General features: G+C 37.7%; 1 protein-coding gene and 1 long non-coding RNA gene across 2 annotated transcripts; one reads left to right on the top strand and one right to left on the bottom strand.

The window, feature by feature from the left end:
* The first annotated feature begins 7,752 nt into the window (after window positions 1-7,752).
* On the top strand, window positions 7,753-22,016 carry LOC145554255 (uncharacterized). The gene is made up of 3 exons (XR_014090286.1): window positions 7,753-7,942; window positions 8,566-8,632; window positions 19,999-22,016. It is a non-coding gene; the product is annotated as an uncharacterized LOC145554255 (long non-coding RNA).
* LOC103474033 (uncharacterized) lies at window positions 10,221-17,087 on the bottom strand. The gene is made up of 4 exons (XM_081613786.1): window positions 15,943-17,087; window positions 13,801-14,901; window positions 11,359-11,437; window positions 10,221-11,276 (listed from the first exon to the last, which is right to left on the bottom strand). Coding segments are annotated over exons 1-2 (684 nt in total). The 5' UTR covers window positions 15,945-17,087; the 3' UTR covers window positions 10,221-11,276; window positions 11,359-11,437; window positions 13,801-14,219.
* Window positions 22,017-26,246: the final 4,230 nt, after the last annotated feature.

Below are 26,246 nucleotides of genomic sequence, written 5' to 3'. Positions count from 1 at the left end.
ATTCAACTGTTTTAAAATTTACATAAAATGTTAGTTTTGTCTTTTTCAGACATTCACCAGACTTTAAATTTAAAGTCTATGAAAAATTAGCATTTTTCTTCCTGTAAAGACAAAATATAAATGAATTTTTTTTTTTTTAAAAGTTCATTTTCTAAGAGTTAAATTAATTGAAAACATAGAAGAATTAAATCGGAAATAGAATATTTCAACTTTCTGAGCAAATTAAAGGCGACAAACTGCTTCCTTGAACATGTTAGGATACGTCTGTGGCCTATACAAAACATATTCATTACATTCTTCTTTTTTGCACAAAATCATTCTTTGATAATGAGATTTTATTTGTTTTCTGGCGTCTTGTCACTTTAAATCCAAACAATCTGCTGCTTTCCACGCCTCCCAACTCAACGCTTACACGTGAAACCAGCTGACCAAAGGTGTTGGAGCTCTGCTTGTGTTGCCAGGTAACCAGCAGAGCTCTGCTGGAGTTGCTAAGTAACGGACTGTTGTTTGCTGAGGTTGCTACGTGAGGAGCAATGTGCTGATTTGTGACGTTATGTTTGAAAGGTGTTTTTAAAAAAACATTTAATGTAGTGACCATTTGTCTCTAAACTTAAATTCAAAAATCTCAAAACTCAAAGGTGATCTAAAGAAAAGGTGAATCAAACTCAAATAGTCACCTGATGCACCGTGGATTCTGGTTTATGCAGCAAAAAAGGATCAAAAGTCAAAATATAGTTCTTTGGTTTTATTTTTCAGATCAGGCAAAAGGTTCCAGGCTTCTGCTCCTATTCCTGCACCTGCTCTCTGACTGACACCGATGTGACTTATTGTCTGATTCTGTAGGCTGGTAAAAAACCTCATGACCACCACGTGCATCATATGCTACCCAATACCCACATCCCAACCTGAAATTAATTAACTAATTAAGTGAATTCCTAATCAAAGAACTTATTCTAAACAGAAAATTAAACAAAAATTCTAATGATAAATCAACTAGGAAATAAACAATAAGAATAAAACAATTTAAATTCTAAGATTTAACCAAAAGAAAAAAGGGGAAAATGGCTCCTACATTTAAAATCGGTGGTTTTTTAAGTGCCTGGGTTGTTTTTAGAAGGAGTAGAAAACCTAAATTTAAGTATAAATTCGTGGAAAATGTGAATTCCGATAGTCGGAAGACAAAAATCGGGTCAAAATGGATTTAATGATCTTGCAGTGTGACCCAAGTATTAAATAAACACCATGCAAACAAAACGTTTACTTCAGCTGAATCCGACATGCAGATTGGACTCGGTTCTGTTTATTTTTCTGACCTTTTGAGTCTAGCTAGCCTCGCCTTCAGGGAAGGAGTCATCAAGAAGCCCAGTCAGCCAATCAGACGTCAGGGAACGTGAAAAATGGACTCTACTGCTTTTTCTATGACAATTCTTTTAAATGAAATAACAAAATATGTCAACAGATTGTCTTCAAAGGTGAAACTATCACATTTAAGGTTTTACTGTATTTATTTTAACACTTTTGGCACTTTTTTGTGTCTCTATTGGACAATAAAGACTATTTCTGTTCTATTACTACACATGTGATCCTTCTACTGAATAAAAACAAGTTGTCCGGATTATAACACATTTATCAATATCTAATGATAGATTGTATTGATTTTCTGATTTGTAAATTATCCAAATCACAGACATCCAGACATCTTTTTTAAGCATAACGATTCCTGGTTGTGTAGGATAAAATGTCGTTTTGGCTCAAACTAAAATACCTACAAAAACTTTTTTTAAATAAAGTTAAAATTAATTGACTCTGCGTCACCAATTTATGTGAATTTGACATGATGACGGTGGAATGATGTGACATTAGAGCAGCTGAGTTTCCTGGAGTTTTGCGCCGTCGGTGGAATGCAGCATTTGAGACGCAGCGAAGCGAAGCCAGACTTTGATCGGACGTGTGACACCACCGTGTTACTTCACCGTCTTCAGTCTTTCCCCACCTCTCTTCCTCTCTGCTGCTGCAGCTTGAGAAATTCCTGCGCCGACCTCATCGTGAATCATGAACGAGTCGGAGGACGGTTTCATTTCAGGGCCCCAACCAGCACAAGGAATGCAGAACCCAGGAACCATTTATAAAACCGACAGTAAACAGAGTGAACATGCACCGCAAACACCGATTTCTATACATAGAAATATAGATATGTGCCCTATACAGTAAATAAAAACCCTCAACAAAATACAGAGCAACGGCTTCCAGTGAACAGATGAAAAATGAAACACAGATAAACTGGACAGTGTCGACGACGCAGTTAAAAAAAAAACAAACATGGAAAAACTGGACATGAAAACATTCATGTAATTAAACTTCACTGGAATCTGATAAGAAAACACACAGCTAACGATAATCCAACGGTTTCAAACAGCAACATTAGAAAAAAGGGGGAGGGAGCTGACAGTTGGCGGTTGCCATGGTGACGGTTGGCGGTTGCCATGGTAACCGCCAACCGTTAGGAGGAAGAGAAGTTTTGTCAGAATTCTGTGACAAACTTTACATCTGAAATATGGCTAAAATAAAACAAAACCAAAAAAATAACATGGTAGAAATAAAACCTGTTACATGTAAATCATCAATATTGTTACTATTCATATTATTTAGTTCAAACAAAATCCTTTATCTTGCTGAAATTTGAATCTTTTTTATCTTAGTGTGTTTCTGTATTTTTCTTTTTCTTTCTCTCCTTTTTTTCTGTGTTTTTACGTGTTAGCTAAAGGTATCTATGCTAAGCTAACTACTAGCATTACTTCAAAAAGCAGTGGGTCTTTTTAGCATTATGTAAGCTCAAGTTGCGTAAATATGTGTTTTTGAATCATTCTCCTCCAATAAAAACACCTTATTTGGACTTTTTGTCATCCAGATAATCCTCACAATGCCAACCCACAGAACCGAAACACAAATCATTCATTCATTCATGATCCGGTGACAGCAGCACCAAGTATTTTTACATGTTTTGGACGAACCTACAGAAGCGCATATGCATGCATAAATCAACTGATAACATAAAAAAGAACTTCCTCCTGGTGGCGAGAGCAGAAATGTTGCGTGCAGACGATTTGGATCGGACGTAGTAAAAACCGACTTCCTGATAATCCGGCCTCGGTGGCACAGCGGGACTCGGTGAAGAAACACGTCCGAGTCGGAATAACAAACGACAAGAAGCTGCTGCAGACGCATTATTTAGAATCCACTGGTCGGAAAATCCCAGTTCAGCTCAGGGATGAACATCACCACCGTGTCTGTGGTCATGTTCAGCTTATATTTAGGCGAGTAAACAGAGACTTGGAATGTGGTTAAAATTACACATTTGTGCTTGAGTGAAGAATTAAGGCCAATTTAGATAAAAGACAATAAATAATCTGGCTACTGTAAATATATATTTACAAGAAAAGGCTCTGGTGTTGTTTAATTTTGAAAAGTTTTAAATGACCAATAATTTTTATTCTTATTTTCTATCCATTTCTGTCATCTTCTTCGTCTTTTCCACCAGTAAAACCAGCCGGTTGTAGATCGTCTGACTTTAGTTTGGTGACAAACTGTTCCCATTCCAGTATCAACGTTTAGCTTTCAAGTTCCACTCCTTCCTCAGTACTTTAGTATTCATGTTGAGAACTGATCCTAATGTTCTTCAAACAGATCATAATATATAAAAAGCTGCAATGCATTCACCCACATCAAAAGCCTGGACGTCGATTGGCAGTAATTGAGTTTTTTGAGAGGAGTTGGTTCTTCCTCTCAATGTTTAGATTTGCCAATATATCGATGACTAACGATTGACGTTTCAGTGTCTGGATCTAAAGGATGTGGTTTCTACGATGTGGTTTCTATGAACGCATTGACTGTAGCCAACAAACTCCTGCATGGTCAGCAGGGTCCTGTTTGCCAACTGCTCAGAATGAAGGTGGTCATGAAGACCAGCAGCTTGGGAACCGTAAGACTCAGTGAATCACTGGGTGACCGATGGTTTCCAAGGCTTGGAACCGGTGCTGGTGTAGCCCTCTGTTTTCTGCAGGGTTTTCCAAACGTGAAGCCGCTCTGAGGAGGAAGCTGCTTTGCTCCTCTTCAGGTTGAAGGGACCTTCAAAACAAGGCAGGTGGTTCCAGGCCCTGAATGACCCAACGGCATGAGACTAATGTTGAATCTGATGGTCTCTTTGGGATGAATGCAAGACCATCAAGTATCATGCAAGTGACTATAATCCACAATCATTACTTTTCTTTACAGTTCAGCTGGAGACCAATATAGTGGAAAAGGAGTTTTATCACCATTGTGTTGAGTGACCTTGATCAAATATCCAAATGTCAACTTTTAATCATAATATTGAACAACACTGGGTTCCTGATCCACCAGTTGTAGTTTTGCGGAGGGACGGGTGCATTCACTGCATTGAGTGGACTGATTGTTCATACTGCTTCGTCATCCTGGTACTAATATAAGCTCCTCCTTTGCTTCACTCCATAGCAGGATGTCACCATATGGTCATTTCTTGAACTCCAATTAAAGCTCAAGTCCAAAACATGTAAAGTTTTGGACTTGAGTACAGGAAATAAAGCTCTCAGAGGGGAGGAGTCTAACACAAGAACTGGTTGTTTTGGACATTTTCCTGGACAGAACTTCAGCCAGAAATCTCATCTGTTTCAAACGTGGCCCAAATTCTTCCAACAGGATTGTTACCACGGTGAGTAGCTCTAGCAGTTGATGCCAAACATTTTGTTAGCAAGTCTTTGACATACAAACACTGTAAACAAGTCATCAATAGGTGAATGGCATTAAATCATGCTCACCTTAAGTTAACTGATATAAAATGGTCCAGCGCTTGTCTTCATTCTCCAAACCCATTTAATCAGAAATCCTTCTTTCCCTCCAACCAGAATCCTTAAGGATGAGACTCATAACTTTGTTCATTCAAACAGTTGGATAACGGCGGACAGTCACTGTGTATATTGCACAGTTTTTTTTTTCCTGTCAATATGGCGCCTTGTGGTTGCGTGACGTCATCAGCCGGAGCTCTTATTGTGACAGGTGTTGCGTAAATTCGTGTTTCCGCTGCGTCTCAGTGGACTCTTTGCACCTCAGCTTCCGCGTTCGGGGAAATGCGGCTCGATTGTTTCCGATCCAATAAAAATATCATTTTATATTAGGTGCTTGCAGGGCCTCGTTATACATTCACTGACAGAAGGTGAGTTTTACTTAAACTTTGTGGCTAACATTGACTTTAGCTTATGCTAGTAGGCAGTATTCTCGGACATTGTTTTTGTAAAAATGTGCTATTTAAGTATCTAAACATTCTAACGGATAATGTTTTTACCTTATTTTCAAGTATTGTCGTTAGTGTCAGAGACTAACGGGGGAGGTTACGGTTCGGGCTTTTAGCTTCCGTAGCCTGACGAAGCTAAAAGCCTCATAGCTTAACAGCAGCGCAGCTCTGGTGTCAGAGATCTGGTTCAGGTTCACAGTTGCTGCTTTTAGAAAAATATGATTGTGTGACACGGTCATATTTTTCTAAAAGCAGGGACACGGTCCGTGTCCCTTAAGGTCTCCGTGTTATTTTGTTTTATTACCTTTGCATGTTTCTTGTTCAGAGCTCAGATAGGACGGTGCTTACAGCAGTATGTACAGGTGGATCAGTCGCTCGGCTGTCTGGCTCTGGTTTGCTCACTCGTTCCCATAAATTCGCTCTTTCAGGCTGAATACAGAAGTGATTCCATGGAAATAACTCAGGGAGGCTCCTTTATTTACCATCCGTATCTCCGGTATTTCTAGGCTGATCCGGAGTGAAGTGAAGGCTGAAAACTTCGTGTTGTGCAGCGTTAGCTTTAACTGGTAGTGGCAAATATTTACAAGCCACCATCTTCTTAATTCAGGATCGCTTGGAAATTAATGAAAACTTAAAAGCCCATTATATTAGGAAGACAACAATGTTCATAGTGTTGCTTTTTTTGCATCTGAAATAAAACTCAGTCTTTTCTAGCAGTCATGGTAACTCAAAGCGGAAACAAGTGAGCCGCATTAGCTCCTGGAGACGTGACGTCAACACTGTAGGTGCAAAGAGCCCGTACGTACCGCACCGCACGCGCTTGTCCAGGGCGCTCTGCTCGCTACGGACACCGCGGAGCTCAAATCACGGATTTCGGTAAAGTTGTCCCACTTTTCTCCTAGTTTACTTTCATCAGAAAAACCGATTCATGTCCGTTTATGATTGTTTTGAAAGCTAGATAGATAATCACTCTATTCACCCCGGAAGGATGTAATGTCCAGTTTATTACCGGGGGAATTGATGCTAATGTTAGCACTGATCCTAATGTTAGCACTCATGCTAATGTTAGCACTGATGCTAATGTTAGCACTGATGCTAATGTTAGCATATCGGTTTGAAATCAGTTCTATGAAAATGTGAACTAATAAGTTAAAAACCATCATTTATTTGATCTATAAGCTAAAACGCAAACTGAATTTTGTCTATTTAGCTTTTTTTTGTAATTATCTACAATTATAAAACATTAACCAGTTATTTTTTCATGGTAATGTTTGTCAAGCTTACGTTTTAAAATTTCCCAGCATAAAATACAAACTTAAAACACCTAACCTTGTATTTCGAGCTGAAAAGTTATTTGTAAGTTAATTTAGTCTTATTTTAAGTGTATTAAAATATTTGCGCTAGAAACGAGACCGACTTTTTTGCAGTGTTTCTCTTCTGGAAGAAAATATTGCAACATTTGTCTAACATGCTGTTTTATTTTGTAACAAATGAACCTGCTGAACTTTTCTGTTGGGACTCGCAGCTTTATAAAAACATGCGATGTGGGTTATGGAGGAATGTTTTCATTAATTTTAATTAACAGTCTGTTTGATATATTTACTCTAGTTGCTTTAACTATGATAAACTGTGTTTCCAAACGAGGACAACCAGTTTCCTCGTTTGGAAAAACATCAGCACCTTCAGCGGCCCTGCGGCAGAGCATCGTTTTCTGTAAAAGATCAAATCTCTGTGGGATCATGGAATGAGAGAGAAACCCACTGGAGATGATTTACCTGAGTGAAACATGAATGTTCCTGTTTTAAAACCACAATCTGAGACGATCGGCTCCAGATTTAATCTATTTAAAGTCATTAAAAGTTTAGGAAAATATCAGAATATTTTGATTGATCAGCTGCCTGATTGAATTTATCCTCACAGAAACCAAATCAAATCCTTCATTTTTATTTTAATGTAACACTTTTATAAATAAAGTAAATTCCCCAGGATGTATATTTTCTGTTAATTTACTTATAAATGTCCCATTTTCACACCAAATATTTTGCTAAATATTTTTGCTTGCTAGCTAAATAAACAATTTGAAGATAAATATTCATATTCAAGTCAAATATTGATCTTCCTAATTTAATATTTAGATAAATGTTTATCTTGCTGCTGTACGTATATTTTCTTTATTAAATCAATAATGTTGTGTCTTTGTAATTAGCAATGCTGCAGATAATTCATGTTTTTATTGTGTTTACCTTGTCAGACAGTTTCCACAGAGTTAAATGTCACTAAGCAAAGTAATAAAAGGAATAATTTTACCTCTGAAAGGTTTTATTTAGCACAAACCATCGTGTTATTTTAAACACATTCAGGTAAAAGTTACATTTAATTTTATTTGGTTAAAATCGAGTTTCCAGGTTCAGGAATGTTGGTGTTTACTGACCTCTAGTGGTGACAGAAATTACTGCTCCATTTTCAGAAACGAAACACTCAGTTTGATCTTAACTGCAACAAATTGATATTTTTAAAGCATCTCTTCATTGTTTATTATGTGATAAAGAAAACTAATGGGCTGAATGTCTCTAAAGCCGCCGAACTGGACCAGAACTGGACCCGACCTGGTCCCGTTGATGGACCAGCTCAGGACGGGTAATGCTGCCTCATCTGTTCCTGCTTCATGCGAATGTTTTAGTAAAACCCAGTGAAGTCAGCCGCAGAGTTTCAGACGGACAGAAAGTGAAACCTTTGAGGTTTTTTTTCTCTTGAAATGAAACGTCGGTTCAGACAACAGTTTCCGTTCTGTTTGCAAACCACACAGGAGCCAACATTTACTGCCCCGCTCCTGCTAACACGCTAACAGCTTTCAGCTAGCAGCTTTCAGCTAACAGCTAGCAGCTTTCAGCTAACAGCTTTCAGCTAGCAGCTTTCAGCTAGCAGCTTTCAGCTAACAGCTAGAAGCTTTCAGCTAGCAGCTTTCAGCTAGCAGCTTTCAGCTAACAGCTTTCAGCTAACAGCTTCCGACACGCTGCTGTAGGAAGCAGCGTATGGACTATATAAACTCTATATAAACACTGAAAAAGTGTTAATATCAACTCTGTGGGAGTTAACAACATAATTCCCAGAGTTGATTTAACTCCCACAGAGTTGATATTAACACTTTTTCAGTGTTTATATAGTTAACACTCTTCAGAGTTAAATTAACACTGAGATTTTTGCTGTCTGTGCATCTCTGACTGTCTCCAGTAATGTGCGTGTGCCTTGTTTTTTTCCAGTGAGGATGGTTTGGCCCTAACCATGATACTGCCTCCACCAAAAGCTGTTCGGCGTTGAGAGGGTTTGGTAAGTTTCCCTCAGTCCAACCACAAAGAGAAATCCTTGCAAACGTGGCACAATTTACAGATAAATAAAGAGTTTAAAATGTTTGAAATGAACATGAGTGGAAAAACAGAAAACTCAGAAAGGCCAGAGAAAGTTTAGCATATTTTGACTGTTATTATTGCAAATATAAAAGTCTGTTCGGTACTAAAAATGTATATATATTTGATCTCAATCAGTATTTGGATAAAAAAAAGACAATATTTCTGAGGGTAGATTCAAAACTATATTTGATCAGGAAGGAGTTTTAGAATAAATGAAAAACAGCTGAATTAATAATTCAATCTGTATTAATTCACTTATTTAAATCCTTATATATGAACTCAGCTGGTCCAGATGTTCGTATCGGTCCGCCCTGCCCTTCCTGCTGTGTAATTATAAAGGAACCCATGTGGACACACACTGGATGGTCTATTCAGGGCCTGATAATCACAGCGTAGCATGAGAATCTGCTCCCTCTGTAATTACTGCTGCCCAGTAATGGCGACAAATTGAGTGGGTTGAATAAAAACGACTCCTTTCAAGATTCTTCATTTGAGACCCTCTGGAGGATTTGGGGCCCAAAAGGAGCAAATCTGACCTGAAAGCTTAGATGGAGACTTTTTCAGCATATTTTACAGATGAATGACACATTTTATGGGCTTTATTAGGTAAAAAAAATATAGTTTAACCTTTTGGTTTTTGTAACAAACTTGAAATGTTATTTAAGAAATGTACATGCTTTCAATTTAACAGCAAAAGTCTGGACACCACTGCCTTAGGTGCTAGCTAGCTAGCTAAACACTGACTACTCAACATCACAACTAACCAGCTCTTTAGCCATTAAACTAGCTTGATTGTTAGCATGAAGAAAAGCAGTTATTTGTGCTGCTTTTTTTATCTTGTACACAGTAAACATGTATTTATAAGTTACATTAACTGAAAGTACATTAACTAGCATATAGCTAGCTTATTTAGCCTGTCTGTTGGCTAGTGAGCTAGCTACAATCTATCTAGCTGACTAATTTGCTACCTAGCTTGTTTGTTGCTACTTTTCTCTTGATGGTAATTTATAGTCTGCTTGCTTCTTTATTTATTTTATAAATAATAGCCGATATTGGTGGTTGAATTTTAAAATGACTAAACAAATACTTTTCTTTGCTGTGAAAAAATACAGATTTTCTCTGTTTTTGCTTTTTTTGTCTCACTTAAATGTTTCAGATCATCAAACAACTTAAAGTTACACAGACGAACCAGAGCAAATATGAAAATCTACTAAATATCTTTATTAAACTGGTCACATATTTCACTCTGCCAACCTTGGTGCCATCATGTCTCCGTTGTGCTAACGGACAATAAAAGAGGTTTTCACATCCTTGTGGAGGATTTTTGCAGAACTGTTTCAGTTCAACCAAACTGGGGGATTTTCCAGCATCAACAGCCTGTTTAAGGTCAAACCAAAGCATTTCGATCAGGTTTAAACCAGGTTTTTACTAGACCACTATAAAAACTTCATTGCTTTTTTTATTGAGCCGTTTAAAGATAAACATGCTGGTGTGTCTTTGATAATTTTTGTGCGTTATCATCCAGGTGTCGTCAGTATTCAGGCCAAGATGGCCGAAGTGTTTTCTGCAGGATTATCTGTTAGAGAGAGAAAAATACTGAATCTGTCCAGTTAGCTAGCTACATTGTTAGCAGGTAGCTAACTTAGCAACAAGCTAATTTTAATGGCAAATAGATCACTAGCTAGCTAATAGGTTAGCCAGCTAGCTTGTTGTTAGCATCGTATTTATGACTTGATGCTCTGATTATGAAATATTTTATGAAATATCTGAAAACAATAAGACTGGTTAGTTATTCATCTCCCCACTTTTTACTTTATTTGTAATTTATTTTAATTCACCATTTAAAAGTCAAAAGAAAAGGAAAAACTTTTCTTTTAATCGCTTTTTTTAGTTGAACGATTTAATTTCACACAATCAAAACACAATTATTCATCAGCAACAGTTAAAAATTACAAACCAAACTGATGTAAATATTTAAAACTGAAAATAAACAGAAACACAGAATTATAATTAACTTAAACATGAATTTGTCTATTTGATTTTTCACAACAATGCAAATAATAATATATGAAACAGAAATTCTTAGTTTGATTGTAAAACATTCACCATTGTTAAACACAATTTGTTGAATAATAAATACTGTCACTAAAAACTGAATTTAACTAATTAGTTTTTTAGTTTGTTTCTTTTTATCTCAGTTTTATTTAAAGTAACTCATGTAGCTGCAAGGAAAATTGACAATATTTATGTAAAAACAATATAAATTCCCTGCTAAAAATAGTTAAATTGTTGTTTTTTTATGTTATTTTTGGCCTTTTAATAAATTCCTACTTCAACTTTCAGTGCAAAAAACATTAAAAATGTTGTTCTGAACTCCAAAAACACACAAAAAACACCATTTAGCCAGTGTTTCTAAAGCAGAGACGTTTACAAACGGCTCAGAGTGCAGGATTGTAGATGTGTGAGGGGTCATCAGGGGTCATCAGGGGTCGTACATGGGGTTGGTGAAGTTTCCCAAAGAGCCGTGTTCATGGCTGTCCAGCAGGGGGCCGTACGACGTCCGTCTGCAAACAACGACCCAGAGATAATTAATGAGCATAAAGGTGATTTAGTGTTTTTAATCCTTCGTTTGACCTTTGACCCGACCTGATCTTGTGCTGGTACAATCCTCCCAGCACCAGCAGAACCAGCAGCAGGAAAACAGCCACGATAACGACGACGCTTCCTGCAGACAGAGCGAGATGTAAACGCCTCGGCGGTTAATTATTAACCCGATTAGAGGAAAGTCAGGCAGAAACAGGATTAAATGTTAAAGATTTTATTGGTTTTTGGCTTAAAGAATCGAAAAGTTTCATGTTTTAAAAATGTTTTTATCTTTCAGACAGAAATTCAGAGATTCTTCTTTTAAAAAAATCAGATAAATGGTAAAAATATGAAGGATTGTTGAGACTGTCAGTGAACCTTGACCTTCAGACAAGGTCAAGGTTCACTGACCTCATCTGTCTGGAAGAATCAAAGGTCGATTTTCCAGACAAAATCGACCTTTGAACTTTGAAATTATAGGAAAACAATAAAAGGAAAAATACTAAAAGCTTCATCTGATACATGAAATATTCACTTTTTTACTTTATGTAGCGTAAATAAACACAATGTTCTCTTTTTATACTGTTTATAATGTAATAAAAATATGAATTAAATATAATACTTTTTATAATACAATGTATTTTTTTTCTTTCAAATGATGAAAATAACTATTTTGAATTATTTTTAAAATATGAAATCTTTTTCTTCTCTTTTTAGAAAATAAGAACAAATTAATTTAAAATAAATAATGGAAATAATACAAAAATAATATGTTGTCTCCGCTAAATATTTTTAAAAATGTGTAATTTTTAAATGTCAGAAGAAAAGTTGTATGAATATTTCTTTTTTTAATAAAAAATCTTAATTTTTTATTTTATTTTAAAATGTTTTAAATATGAAAAACTTGGAATATTGTATTTTTATGTTTTTTAAGTGAGGATGAAATATATATTTTTCAATTTTAAAAACGTTTAAATAAAATATGTAATATTCTGTATTCATTCTCGTCTTTTTTTAAAGAGAAAACAATCAAATATTTATTGTTCTCAATCCTTCTTTTAACTCAAACACACCAGAAAACTCACATTTTAAATCACACATATAACATTATTACACTATAACATGTAGCATTTAGCTTTAGCTTTTTTAATTTCATGTTTAATTCTGCTGAGTAAAAATCCCAGAGTTGATTTAACTCTGAAGAGTGTTAATATCAACTCTGTGGGAGTTAAATCAACACTGTGAGTTATGTTGATTTAACTCCCACAGTGTTTATATAGTTAACACTCTTCAGAGTTAAATTAACTCTGGGCTTTTTGCCGCGTGTTAAAAACCTCTTGTTTATGTCCTGAAACTAAACCCAGAGTCGACTCGGTTTCTCCTGAAACCATAAAGCGTCACGTTTATTACCTCCACCATGACGGGAGCTAATAAACGCCACAGGTGAGGCCGACACCTGGATCCATCGGCTCCACGGCCAGAACAGACGAAGCAGCAGAACCAAAACGTTTGCAGAGAAAGTCAGAATTATTTCTGTGACCGACTTTCCAACCAGAGAGGAAGAGCAGTTAGTAAAACAACTTCTTTATTTTTCAGTTCGTAAATCTCATGAAGAAGTTAAAGGAGGAAGTGAGAGAATAAATCGGTTCACTTATTAACCACAGCAGGAAGTTTTTCACATTCTGAGGTCAGAAGTGGGACGAATGGAAACGTCTGCATGAAGCGTCGAGCCGCCAGACCATCCTCAAAAGGTTTTTTATTCACGTGGTTTTGCTGCCAAATGTCAGAAAGTCCTTCATTCTGAAGCAAAGCTGTTAAAACGTGACATCAAATGACGGAAAATATTTATAAAAAGTGGCTTTTAGATGAGAGACGAGGATTTTTATCAATTTAGTCAAAATATTAGCAGAATAAAGACGCAGCTTCACCAGACGAATGGCTTAAAGTTACAAGAAAAATTGTTTTTATAAAATTAAATAAGTTATTAAAACTTATTGAAAGCATATTTATAATTATTCCAATTATTCCAATAATAATTTCACTCAAAACCCAACATAATAATTTCTGCTTCTACTCAGGAGTTTCATTAATTAAACATTTGACTGGATTTTTAAAAAATTGTGATGGAAAAATCTGACATTTTAACAGATTATAATCTGAGACGAAAATCCCTTTCTGAGTTTCACCTTTGACCTGAACTCCATACATCTGGCTGCCAACGCGCCGCCGCTCGTTTAGACTCTTCCCGACTTCTGATCCCTTCAGTTTGGGAAACGTTCCCCGATTTCAAAAGTTTGAACTCCAGTGTTGCGTCAGATCACAGATTCAGCCTCCAGATCAACATCAAAGCTCTGGAAATTTTAGATTTTTCACAAGCAGGTGCAAAATTCAGGTCAATTAGCTGTTTTTTTATTTTGTATATTGAATTTGGAAGGAGCTTAATGAGGGAAATGTCACAAAACCAGTGATTTTGATTCCAAAAGAGTAAAAAGTGGCTCTTTTTACCTGGGCTCAGCGCCTTTGACTGCTGCTCCTCCTGATCCGGCGGCGGACTGCTGCCGGGGGCTTCGGTGGACGTAGGGCTGCCGGAAGAGGCAGCATCAGGCCTGGTGGTCGGGGCTTCGGTGGACGTTGGTGGTTCTGAGGCCTTTTTACTGGTTGTGGAACCAGCAGTGGGGGTAGAGAAGCTGCTGCTGGTGTCGGTATCGGTGGTTGTCGATTGGTCGGTGGAGTTGGTTACTTGAACGGTTGTGTGGGTGACGTTCGTATCCGTGGCGTTTGATGTTGCTGTGGACGATGATGGTGGTGATGAAGATGCAGAAATGGCCGTAGTGATGATCTCAGTTTGAGATGATGTGGTTGATGAGCTCAACTCAGTTGACGAAGGTATAGATGCCGTCATCGTCATTGGTGGTGTTGTTGCTTTAGTTGTCGGTGGTATTTTTGTTGTCTTTGTTGTTGGTGGTGTGGTTGTTGGTGTCATTGTTGGTGTTTTTGGTGTCGTTGTTGGTGTCATTGTTGGTGTTGTTGGTGTCGTTGTTGGTGTCATTGTTGGTGTTTTTGTTGTCGTTGTTGGCGTCGTTGTTGGTGTCGTTGTTGGCGTCGATGTTGGCGTCGTTGTTGGTGTTGTTGTTGGTGTTTTTGGTGTTGTTGTTGGTGTCGTTGTTGGTGTTGTTGTTGTTGTTTTTGGTGTCGTTGTTGGCGTCGTTGTTGGCGTCGATGTTGGCGTCGTTGTTGGTGTTTTTGGTGTCGTTGTTGGCGTCGTTGTTGGCGTCGTTGTTGGCGTCGTTGTTGGTGTCGTTGTTGTTGTTGTTGGTGTCGTTGTTGGTGTCGTTGTTGGTGTCGTTGTTGGTGTTTTTGGTGTCGTTGTTGGCGTCGTTGTTGGCGTCGATGTTGGCGTCGTTGTTGGTGTTTTTGGTGTCGTTGTTGGCGTCGTTGTTGGCGTCGATGTTGGCGTCGTTGTTGGTGTTTTTGTTGTCGTTGTTGGTGTCATTGTTGTCATTTTTGTTGGTGTCATTGTTGTCGTCGTTGTTGGTGTCGTTGTTGTTGGTGTCATTGTTGTCGTTGCCTCTGTTGTTGTGATAAATGCTGATGATAACAGCAGACCTGTAATTCCACACAAACGACACTTCAGTGTTTTTCCACTCTGAATCTCGCCTCTTATGGTTCAAAATGCAGCAGTTTCTCTACAATATTCTATATTTTGAGATGTAAAACCATTTAAAAATCAAAACCGGTCAAGAAAAACCCAATTCCCATTGGTTAGTTCTACATAATCTGTAATCTGTGTGGAACATTCCAGAAACTCAAAGAGCTTTACATCAAAAAACATCATCCATAGTTGTGAAAATCAGCAACAGGCGATAAATTTTGTTTATGTTGGTCGATGTTCAACTTATCCTGCAGTTTGATGATGAAAACGGAAAAGGTCCAAACAGCTGCCCTGTGGAACTCCTGATTGTAATTTTTTTATGTACGAGAACTTCCATTATAAATATGACTTTGACTTTATTCTTGGAATATATTTTTCTTAATCCTTCTTCATGGTTTTGTTTGTTTCTTTGCGAAATGGTTGCAAAGATGCGCAGCAGATAGAAAATGGACTCAAAACTACAATATTATCATTTATCACAATAATTTCTGGAGCGGTTTTATCGTCCAGTAGGACACATCTTTTAGTTTTCACGTGTTTTCAGGGAGTTTCTTCAGGTTTTGCTCCAGTCTGTAGCTGCAACCAGGCGGCTGATGTTGCTCTTCGTCGCGCCGCGTCGCTGTGCAGGAAGTGGAAACTGAGATCCGGTCTGAGAGTTTCTCTCTCTGACAGTTTGGTCTGAAGTTGATAAAACATTTTTTTCCTCTAAATCTGTTTAAAATCACTTCCTGCCGTTAAAAACCACAAACCAACGTTTCCCCTGCAGCCTCCACCCGTTCAGTTAAAGTGGTTACTGTCAATCAATCAATCAATCATTGAGGAAACCTTTGAACTGCGGAGCTTCCCCTCCAGGGAATCCAGGTTATAATTTAAACTTCAGGGTTTTGGAAGCAGCTCGTGATGTTTTTCAGCTTCGTTTAAACGTTTAAACAAACCAGTGAACCTGAACAGGATCCAGGTTTCTGGGTGAGCTGATAGCAGAGCGGATGACTTACATGTTATCAGCGTTTGCAGCCTCATCTCGTTTTATCTTCCTGGACGTCTGAGCCGCTGATCTTTGCTCCCTCTGGACGTCTGAGCGGTTCCCTGCCTGGAGCCGGTTCTGGTTCTGGTTATATTCTGGGGGGGGCGGTGCCGCTGACTGAGTCAGAGCTCAGAGGGCGGCCCGGTTCAGGAAGCTGCTGGAGGTGACGGCCTGTGGTTGGGTTATTTTTAGGCTCCATGTTCTGGTTAAAAGCATCTGGAGTTTAATATTATAAAATCTGTAGTTTTTATTTCTGTTGCTGTTGTTTTTAAGAGTCTCAGTTATAAATTTCTCATACATGTTTAGTATTTTGTGATCAAGTGTTGAGCCGGCAGCAGCATCTGAGTTGTAATTACATTCACCCACCAGCAGAGGGCAGCACAAGCTTTTAATGCGTTCAGGTGACATTTAAAGGACAAGTGCACCATTTATTGAATGAATAATCTGATTCTGCAGTCTATTTATTTTAAATTTTACTTTTGCATTTATATATTTATAGTTTTATTTCCTATTTATTTATTTTCAATTTTATTTTGTCTTTTATTTATTTAGTTATATTTCTTATTGAGTTATTTACTGTTTTATTTCCTATGTTTTCTATTTTTCTCTTATTTATTTTCAATTTTGTTTTGCTCTATTTATTGATTTGCTCTCATTTTTTATTTACAGATTTATTTCCTATTTATTTTCAATTTCAATCTGTTTATTTCCTCTTATTTATCTCTAATACTAGTTTATTTACTATTTTTTTAAACCATTTTATTTTCTCTGTTTATTTTGTGACTTTTTTTTAAAGTTTCTTGCCTTCATGTATGAAACCGTCCAGCAGGGGGCAGCATGCTCCTGTGACAGACGCCCTGTGTTCATTTTGAAAGCCTGGAACTGAACACTTTAAAACAAATCCATTACTAATCAAGTTCAGTCCTTTTTTTAAACCATAAAATAATAAGTTTACCAACAGAACATCGGTTCTGGTCTCACCAGAACTCGCCTCTTTCCGCTCAGGTTGGCTTTACTGTAACTAAAGGGAGATTTGTTCCTGCTCTGATCAGATGCTGCAGTTCACATTCACACTGAACTGAGTCAAACCAACCAAACTCTGATCAACCTGTTCCCCTCCTCACCTGTGGGGGCGCTGCACCGACAACCTGATGCTGAGAGAAAAAGATGCTGAGAGAAACTTCTTTCTTTCATGAAATGTAAACAAACAGAGTGGCGTCAGATTGGAGGGTTTTTATTTCTCCCGCTAGCGCTTGGCTAGTCTGTTTGTTTTGGTTGTATTTACCCAGAATGCCCTGCGCTGTAGTTCACTTCCTGCTTTCGGAGCGGTCTCCAGTCTGAAAGCTTATTCAAATCGCTTTTTCTGTCCAATTACACGTTCACACCTCTCCAACCGAACCGGAACGAGTTTGATTAAAGCAACTAAACAGAGTTGTTGTGAAATTTGGGCATTCTGGGTAAAACCAGCCAAAAAAATGGCGTTAGCTTAGCGCTAGCATGAATAATGGATCGTTGTATGGTACCGAAGACAAAAGAGAAATCCTCCAACCGCTAAAATCTGATGTTGCTCCATTTTTGTTTCCGTTTGGTGAAGAATGAATTTGTGCTCAGCGTCTTCAGAGGTTTTCTTGTCGTTTCCTCCAGTGGTTTCTGGTGCGGCGCCCCCACAGGCCAGGAGGGGAACAGCGTTGACTCAACGGGTTCAAATCTTTTGATGCTGTCTGATTGCCTAATTAATGAATTCGTTAGCAAAACCAAAGAGGCGTCGCAAACCTCTGCAGGGTTTGAGACACCAGAGGCTCAGCAGGAAAACCTGCATGCAGGTGAATCTCCGTTTTTAAAAAAAAATAATCCTTCGCTTTTCACGACACAACAGCTCCGTAGCTGCTCCGAACACAAAGAGAGTAAAACATTAAAGGGATTCTCAGGCGCCACTTGATCGATAGAATAATGGGGGTAATTATCTCTGAAGTGGGGAAAGGTCTGCAATTTAAACAGACTGTGTGATTGAAGCCGAGGCCGAGCCGCCGCCGGGTTTTGTCAGAACCAAACGGCTCCATTTGGACGCGGATTTAAAGACTCTGGAGTCAATTTTCCACGGAAAACAATACATTCAGTTCACATGAGGCTGGAGAGAGAAACAGAACCAGAAAGTCTCACCTGTCCTCAAACAGATTGGTTTTAAGAACAAAAGTTGTACTTGGAAAGATTCACCTTGACCACTGGCAATGAAATGAGCCCACAGCATGATGCTTTCTCCACCGTGCTGGTAAACAGTTCTCAGGTTTATAAGCCTCGTTTTATGTGGTGTAAAGTTACACATTAAAAATATCAGCATTTGGATCATTTTAGGGTTTCAGAAAGAAAAAACTAGGTTTAACTTTCAAAGGCATATTTTTGCTATCTTCTAAAGTTATAAATATCACAGTCAAATATTAGATACTTAATTAAAAGAACTAAATACTTTGTTAGAAAGCTAAATATTTAATTCCAATATAAATAGTTATCAAGCTAAATATGTAGCTCCAAACTATATATTTAACTTCAAAATCATATTCAGTGTATTTCTTTAGTTTAATAATTCCAGACATGAATGAACCGATGATGCGCAGCATGTTTTAAACGGCAGGAGAAACTCAACACTGCAGGGCTTTTGCTACTTCTTTGCAATAAAAAACAAAACAAAAAAAAAACGTAATTTAAAAGTCTTGGAATAAACAAAAGTGATTCTCTTCAAACTTCACCAGATTAAAGTCAGAAAATGGCTGTAAAATCAAAACAAACCTGTTCCGCTTCACTTTAACCATCCACATTCTCTCTGCTGCTCCTGGTTTCTTGTAAAAAAGACTAATGGAACTGTTCAAGTGAACTGCTGACGTCGTCGTGTTTCAGACGGGTAAAAATGTCAAGAAAAGATCCAGTGAAACGTTTGCAAACGTTTGTCGGCTCTAAATTCAGCGCGTCGCAATCAGCCGAACTTAACGAGCCGCTGACCTTTCACCGTGTTTCACAGGCAGGCGACTGTCTGCCAGGCGAAATCCACGCCAGCTTGGATGATTTGCATTTATATTGATGGGGTGAAAGTGAACCTGCCTGCTGCAGCGGCTGCAGCCTGGATGAGCTGACATATCGGATCAATCGGGAACGTTTTCGGGCCTCCGTATTTAAATCTTCAGCTTCAGATCCGATGACGTTGCCGAGGTCTCGGGAGGAGATCGGGGGTGGAGGACGATGATCGGCGAACAGCTGCTGGGCGGAGATACAACCACAAGAAGGAGAATAGACGGCGTGGTGAGGAAATTTCTTCAAGTGTTTCCGTTTCCAGAAATCTGCCAGGAAAAATGCAGCGCAGTAATTATCATCTCTGCTCAAGACCAGAGCGTTTCACAGATATTTCTCTTTAATAAATTACGAGATCACTCACTGCGTTTCCATTACAGATGTAATATCTTCTGAAAAAAAAAAATTTGCAATAAGAAATGCGATTAAAATCACAAGAAGTCAGTAAAAATCATGCTGGGTTATCATCCTCCATCTACTTCCTGTCGTCTTCTTCGTAGTTTCCACCAGCAGTAACATCCTGATGTTTATCATGTGATTCCTTATGCGTAAAAAAGCAGCTTTATGAAATAAAACAATTTCAATTTGGCAAAAATACGCTAAACTTTGTATCAGAAAGCACGTTTTTCTAAGAATCAAAACATTTATTTTCTAAATATCGAATTCCGCACAGCAGCAACTAACAGGTAAGTTTATTTGAGTCATTAAATTAGAAAGTTTAAACTTTGTACTTATTACATGCAGTAAAGAGGACTAGGACCACTAAGAATAAAGTCAAAATTGTGAGAAAATCGCCCTAATTTTTAAAACGTCATAATTCTGGGACTTCAGTGCAAAACCTGAGAATAAATGATGGTGAAAAACAGGAAGTAAAAACTATCTAGTTACGTTTCTAATCACTTGTTTCATTTTCTTCAGCTCCTTCTCTGATTTTTCGCTCTTATTTGCTTCTTTCTAAAACACAAAGTGTCCTGCGATCGGCTGGATGTGGAGCAGACCTGGCAACCCGCGGCGGCGCAGCAGACCTGGCAACCCGCGGCGGCCCATTTTCACACAGGCAGATGGTGGCGGTGGGAGTCGCCGTCTGTTTCCCACTGCAGATCTGAGCAGATGTCACAAATGAGCAGAGACCTGTGAATGACAGGAACGCCGGCATGTTGGCGTCTTCCGTAGGTCAGGCTTTATTTACACTCACTCTAAATGTTTTTAGACTTTTTCAACATTCTTGAGTTGGAAAAAGATTCTGTTTGTGTCTCAGATTTTGGTCTAAATCACTAAAACACATGGGAATCTCCAGTCAGACTTTAGAAATGTAGGCCTGATTGGAGCTCCATAGATCAGCCAGACATTAAAGAAGCCACAGAAATTAAAAGTTTAATCTCCTAGAAACAAGTCACATTAACTTCAGCTACTTAAAAAAAAAAAAAGACGTCAACGCAGTGGCGGTTCTAGTCCAAATTTACCCGAGGGCCGGGGTGGGCACCTCTAACCCCCCAAACATGAAAACGCCTGATTTTCTTTAGTTTAGTTTTAGTACTTTCTTTATTTATTACTACTTTTTTCAGGTTCAATATATTTCAGTTGATCACTGTTAATTTTGCAGTCATTACCCAGCAATAAATGTTAGCTAAGAACATTAATTGTTGTTTAACAATTAATATTATCCACCAATAAATTTTCAGTAAATTTCAGGAAGATTTACTGAATTTAAGTCCATTTTAGTTATAACTCCTTCTTTCAGTGTTAAGTTATCTCAGGGACCTTTGTGGACGTTTCAGTTATTAACCAGCATTAAGTTTTGGCTAACAGTGAACATTATTAATGAAATTACTATTTTACGGAAATGTCATTTCAGCTCAATTTACTGACATTTACAAAGAAGCAAAGCAGAGTGAGGCCAGAATCCATCCTCCATGTTGTAAAAGACTTTGTATCATTTATCAGAAAGAGCAAAAATCCCAGAGTTAATTTAACTCTGAAGAGTGTTAACTGTATAAACACTGAAAAGGTGTTAATATCAACTCTGTGGGAGTTAAATCAACACTGGGAATTATGTTGTTAACTCCCACAGAGTTGATATTAACACTTTTTCAGTGTTTATATAGTTAACACTCTTCAGAGTTAAATTAACACTGAAGGCTTTTTTCACTCAGAATCAGGTTCGTTTGATTGTTTTATTGATTTATTCATGAATTTAAAATTGTTTCTTGTATTTTCTTGGGTTGTCTTTGACTAGATTTGTAATAAATGCCAGAGAACGAAAACATTTTTACAGGAATGTAGCAGCTGGTGGAGCTTTCAGCGACGATTTTCTCATTTTACATTCTCAGTCCTCCATCCTGGCAGGATTTCTTTATTTTCATGGTTTCGTAGATCCTGGCTGCCAGTTTCCAATCTCCGTATGGATTCAGCCCACAGCTTTACGATCGAGACCCAGACCTGCTACCGGCTGCGTTTTTTCCCTCTTCCGCCCACAAGCGAGGCCCGGCGATCGGCAGATGGGTTCTGACTGGAAACTGGGAGAAAATAGCAGAAACTCAAAAGGAAAGGAGGTCGGAGTGAAGTCTCCGTCTCTTTAAATCGCCTCAGAGCTTCTAGACTTATCAGCCACTGATAGGTCAGATTAAACTGCTTAGCAAATTAGACGTTTCTATGGTAATAATTGTCAGGCTTTGACTGAAAATCGGCAGTAAAACTGACAGATTTGTATTTAAAGATCGCTGGAACGCTTGAAGGAAAAAGCATGAAAGTGTGTCTGCATATTTTATATGAAGATAAATACGTAAATGTTTGATTTGAGGAAAAAAACTGGATTAAATTTTAATGTTTTTTGTTGTAAGTTGAGCTTGAGAAAAGCTGCCAGAATCGACTATGTTGCTGGGAACTTTTGTCAATTTTTTCCCTCCACTAAACTTTCCACTAATTTGTTGAAAGATTTATGAAAAGTATTTTATTACATTTGTGTAATATAATTTTATAATTATTATTCAGTTTCTAAGACATAATAATAATGATTAGATTTAAAAATATATTTATTCTTATAATAATAATAATGTTCTAATTAAGAATAAGAAATATTTATGTTGCTGCCACTAATAATATTATTTCTTAAAAATTATTTAATATTTTTTATAATTAATTTTGCAATTTGTAATCATATAAGAATTTATTATACTTCTACTAATATTCTTAATATTATTATTTTTTTAAATCATAATTATAATTTCATGTTTTTTATAATTATGACCAATTTGTAATCATAATAAGGAATATTATTTTATAATACTAAGTGTTATTATATTAACAGTTTTTAGTAATTTTTATCATATTATTATTTTGTAACAATTATTATCATGTTATAATTATATTAGAATTATTATATCATTAACTACTACCATTATTTTTTATTTTATTTTATTTTGTACGGATTATATACAATAATTCTACTTATTTTATAACATTCATAATATTTATTATTATTTTTTGTAACTAAAAAGCTAATAATCTTCAGCTTTTTTTAGCTAATTTTACTTTTTAACGACTCTCTGACTGTGTCTGCATGAAGACTTTTGCACATTTCGGCATCATTTCTTCATTCTGCTGCAATAAAATCAGATTATTGTTCAGAACTTTATCCTTCCGTCTCATTTTCTCCTTCGCTGATGAGCCTCGTCGCATCGACATCTTCAGGCCTCTTGACCTGCGCAGACTCCCTCCCATCACTTGGCCGCGCTCTCCTGGACCCGCACGCCGCCAACCGAGACGGCAGCACAAATTACCCAACAGCCCTCTGAGTGCCGCGGCTCAATCAGCGGCGACACAAAAGGCTGTTGAGCTCCGACGAGCGCCGCTCTCTCCGGGCCCTTCTTGCTCCTCCTGCTGATTACTGCCGCCGCCGCTGTCGCCGCTTCCTGCGAGGGCGGCTGGCTGGCCCGCTAACGACTCCGGCTCTCGTGTTTACGTTTAAGAAAAGGTTATGTCCTCCCGACGTGTCGGAGAAAATCACCAGGTTATGGCTTTAAGAGCTCTGATTGAAATGATTATTACAGTGGAAGTGCAGTTTTTACAGATTTAGACAAAATATTGTCACAGAGACAATAACTGAAAAACTAAATGATAAGTTTGTTTCTTCTGGTGCTTCGGTCTCAGCTAGCACATGTCGTGTCTGTCATATTATGTAATTTGAATATTTAAAATGAGTTAAATGTTCATCTTTCTGCATTGTTCTGCCAATACGTCATTGAAAATGGTCTCAAAACAACAATATCATCGTTTATCGCTATAAATTTATCGTCCAGCCGAATGTGTTGTTGTGACAGACGAGGCAGGTTAGGTAAGCTAAGTGCTAACAGCGCTAGCGCCGGCCAGCCAGGACAGTAATTGTTGCACCATAATTAGTGTCTAATCCTTACAGCTTGAAGTGGATTGTGAAGAAATGATGAGGAGAAATAAAAAAGAGATTAGATGGAGGAAAAGAAGCGTGTCGGTTACAAAAACCGGTTTCTGCGCTGCAAAGAGTTAACGGTTTGTTTGCCACATTAGCATTAGCTCCTACATATATAGTGTTACCTCCTGATAATGAGGTTAGCTCTTGCTAATGTCATTAGATTCTGCTAATGATGTTAGCTCCTGCTAGTGGCTTTAGCTCCTGCTAACGGTGTTAGATCTAGCTAATGGTTTTAACTCATGCCAGTGGTGTTAGCTCTAGCAAATGATGCTACTTCTACTAATGGTGCTAGCTCCTATTGACGGTTTTGATTCTGCTAATAGTGTTACGTCTTGCTAATGATGCTAGTTTCTGCTACTGGTGCTAGCTCCAGCTAATGGCGTGAGGTTCTGCTAGTTGTGTTAGCGCCTGCTAACTGTGTTAGAAATAGCTAATGATGTTAGCTTAGGGCCATACTATATGGTATGGCTGACAAACGTTTCAGAATATAAATATTTCATATCAGCCGAAATCGATGATTATTGATTAGATTTTTGCTTTAAATGCCTGAACTGGTGACGTGACGCTTCCTGTTTTATCCAGTTTTCACAGGAGAAACCTGAAACTGCTGCCTACATCTCCCAGAATGCAAAGCAGTGCATTGAATTGGAGTTCAGTGAATATTTTCCATATTGTGAATTTTCTGCCAGACATATCAACTATTGATATTAATCACGTTTTTTGTGATATATATTGATTTATTGTCCAGCTCCTGCTAAGTTAGCTGCTGCTAACAGTGTTAGCCCTACATAGCTAACACTAGCTTGTTTATAATGCCACTTGAAAACTTTGAGATATTCTGACTCAGTCCAGATGTTTTGAAGTAATTATGCAGTTTTAGGTCAATAATATGTTTAGGCGACATATTGAACTAAGATATGAGAACTCATTAGATGAACTGTTCGTTTAGAAGCAGATTGTATTTTTTAATGAACTGCTTTGGTTTTAACCTGATTGAACAAATGAGGGTTAAATCAGATTTCATGAATCAAAGTCACTATTTCAATCTGAAATCTGAATAAAATCAGAAAACAGAGAAGGTTATCCTTTATTATTTGGACATAAAATAATAAATAAATGATTTTTATGGTTACAAACCAGTAAATTTGGGTTTTTTGCAGCTTTTCCCAGGCTTCGTTTTCAGCTTTCTGGAAGCTAAACATTGTGAAATAAATGCATCTAACCTGTAATGTGAATTTCATCACATTTAATTTTGCTGCTCAGAAACTTACCACACGACCAATTTCCTCTAAATGTCTCTTTCCTCGCTTCTGGGCGACTGATTCACGCCATCCGCTGTAACCATGGCCACTAAAAGCTTGTCACGTTTTTTTGCTGGACACGTATCCGTCCATTTATTCCTTCTCTTTACGTAAAGTGCATATTTTCAAGATCTGGCTTTAAAGGGTACTTGCGAAATAAAGCCGAAATGAAAGAGCAAGAAGATGAGTCAGACTGCAAAAGTCAAGTATGGAGCATTTTTATATTCTCTTTTTATCTTAATTGTTGCTGCTCAGGAGCCATTTTTCATCGGTTTTTTTCCACACTTTTACCAGATTGTGTGGAAAACGGTGCAGTAGAGTTTAAGAAGCAGATTATAAAAACAAAATGTTGCTGCAGAAATGTCTTGAAAAGGTTAAAATGTTCATATTCAGCTGCCTAATTAAAGTCCGTCTGACTTCAACCATCTTGGACCATCTTGATCCAAGATGGCGTCTCAGACTGCAGCCTCGGATGCTAGCTAATAGCATGTCTTTTGTAGCAAGGCTAACGCTATTTTTCCAATCGTAGTCTGATACATTTCTTACATTTTCAGCTGCTTGCGATTCTTTTTCACTGCAGTGTCAAACAATAGAAACTAATTCAAAATGCTGTTCCTCTCCTCACCTGTGGGGGCGCTGCATTAAGAGCTACTGAAGGAAACGACACAAAAACCACTGAAGAAGACGCTGAGCGCAACTTCCTTCTTAATGAAAATTGAGTGTCGTTAGATTTTAGCGGTTGGAAGATTTCGGCTAGCACTAAGCGCTAAGCTAGCATGTTTGCTTTACCCAGAATGCCTTGCGCTGTAGTCCACTTCCTGCTTTTGGAGCGGCCTCCAGTTCACTTGGTGTTCAGAGTTGAAAATGTAAAACATTTTAGCTTCCTGAAGACGAGAGCTGAACTTTTTCTTTTCCTGGAGTTTGAAGAAAACACAAATGAAGCCATCAGTTTATTTTCATCTCCTGTTAGACTCACGTCTGACGTCTTGAGGAGAAAACGATTCGGAAATAAAACGAATTAGCTTAATGCTAATCAGAAATATTTACTCCTAAATCTGTTTGCGCATGTTTATAGTCTCTGAGTTGTTTTGGGTTTAAGAGCATTTTGTTTTAGCAGCTTGTCTGTTTTATTGTCTAGAGGAAGCTTCTGAGTGGATCTGTGTTTGCTTTGGGGTTTTATTTTGAAAGGCAGGACGTGAGCTCAGTGACGGAAGGTTTTCACCTGGATTACAGGAAATGTTTCACTATATTTGTGTTTATAGGATCTTTAATTAGCGGCGTGTCCCTTTAAGCACGATTTATCTACAGTAAATAACGTCTGGAAGAAATAATCTCCTCACATGAAAATAAAAGCCGACATGCAGGTTGGATCCGTTTATTGTTCCACTGTAAGCGTCTTTTTTAGCTTCAGCGCTAACGCTACGATCACACAGCAGACAAATGACGGAACCGAATTGAGTTCATTTC

Source organism: Poecilia reticulata, chromosome 12, assembly GCF_904066995.2.
Source record: "Poecilia reticulata chromosome 12, P_reticulata-male-v2, whole genome shotgun sequence".
Taxonomy (NCBI): Eukaryota; Metazoa; Chordata; class Actinopteri; order Cyprinodontiformes; family Poeciliidae; genus Poecilia; species Poecilia reticulata.
The sequence above is the reverse complement of the archived record's forward strand: the minus strand, read 5'-3'. Positions and strand labels throughout refer to the sequence as shown.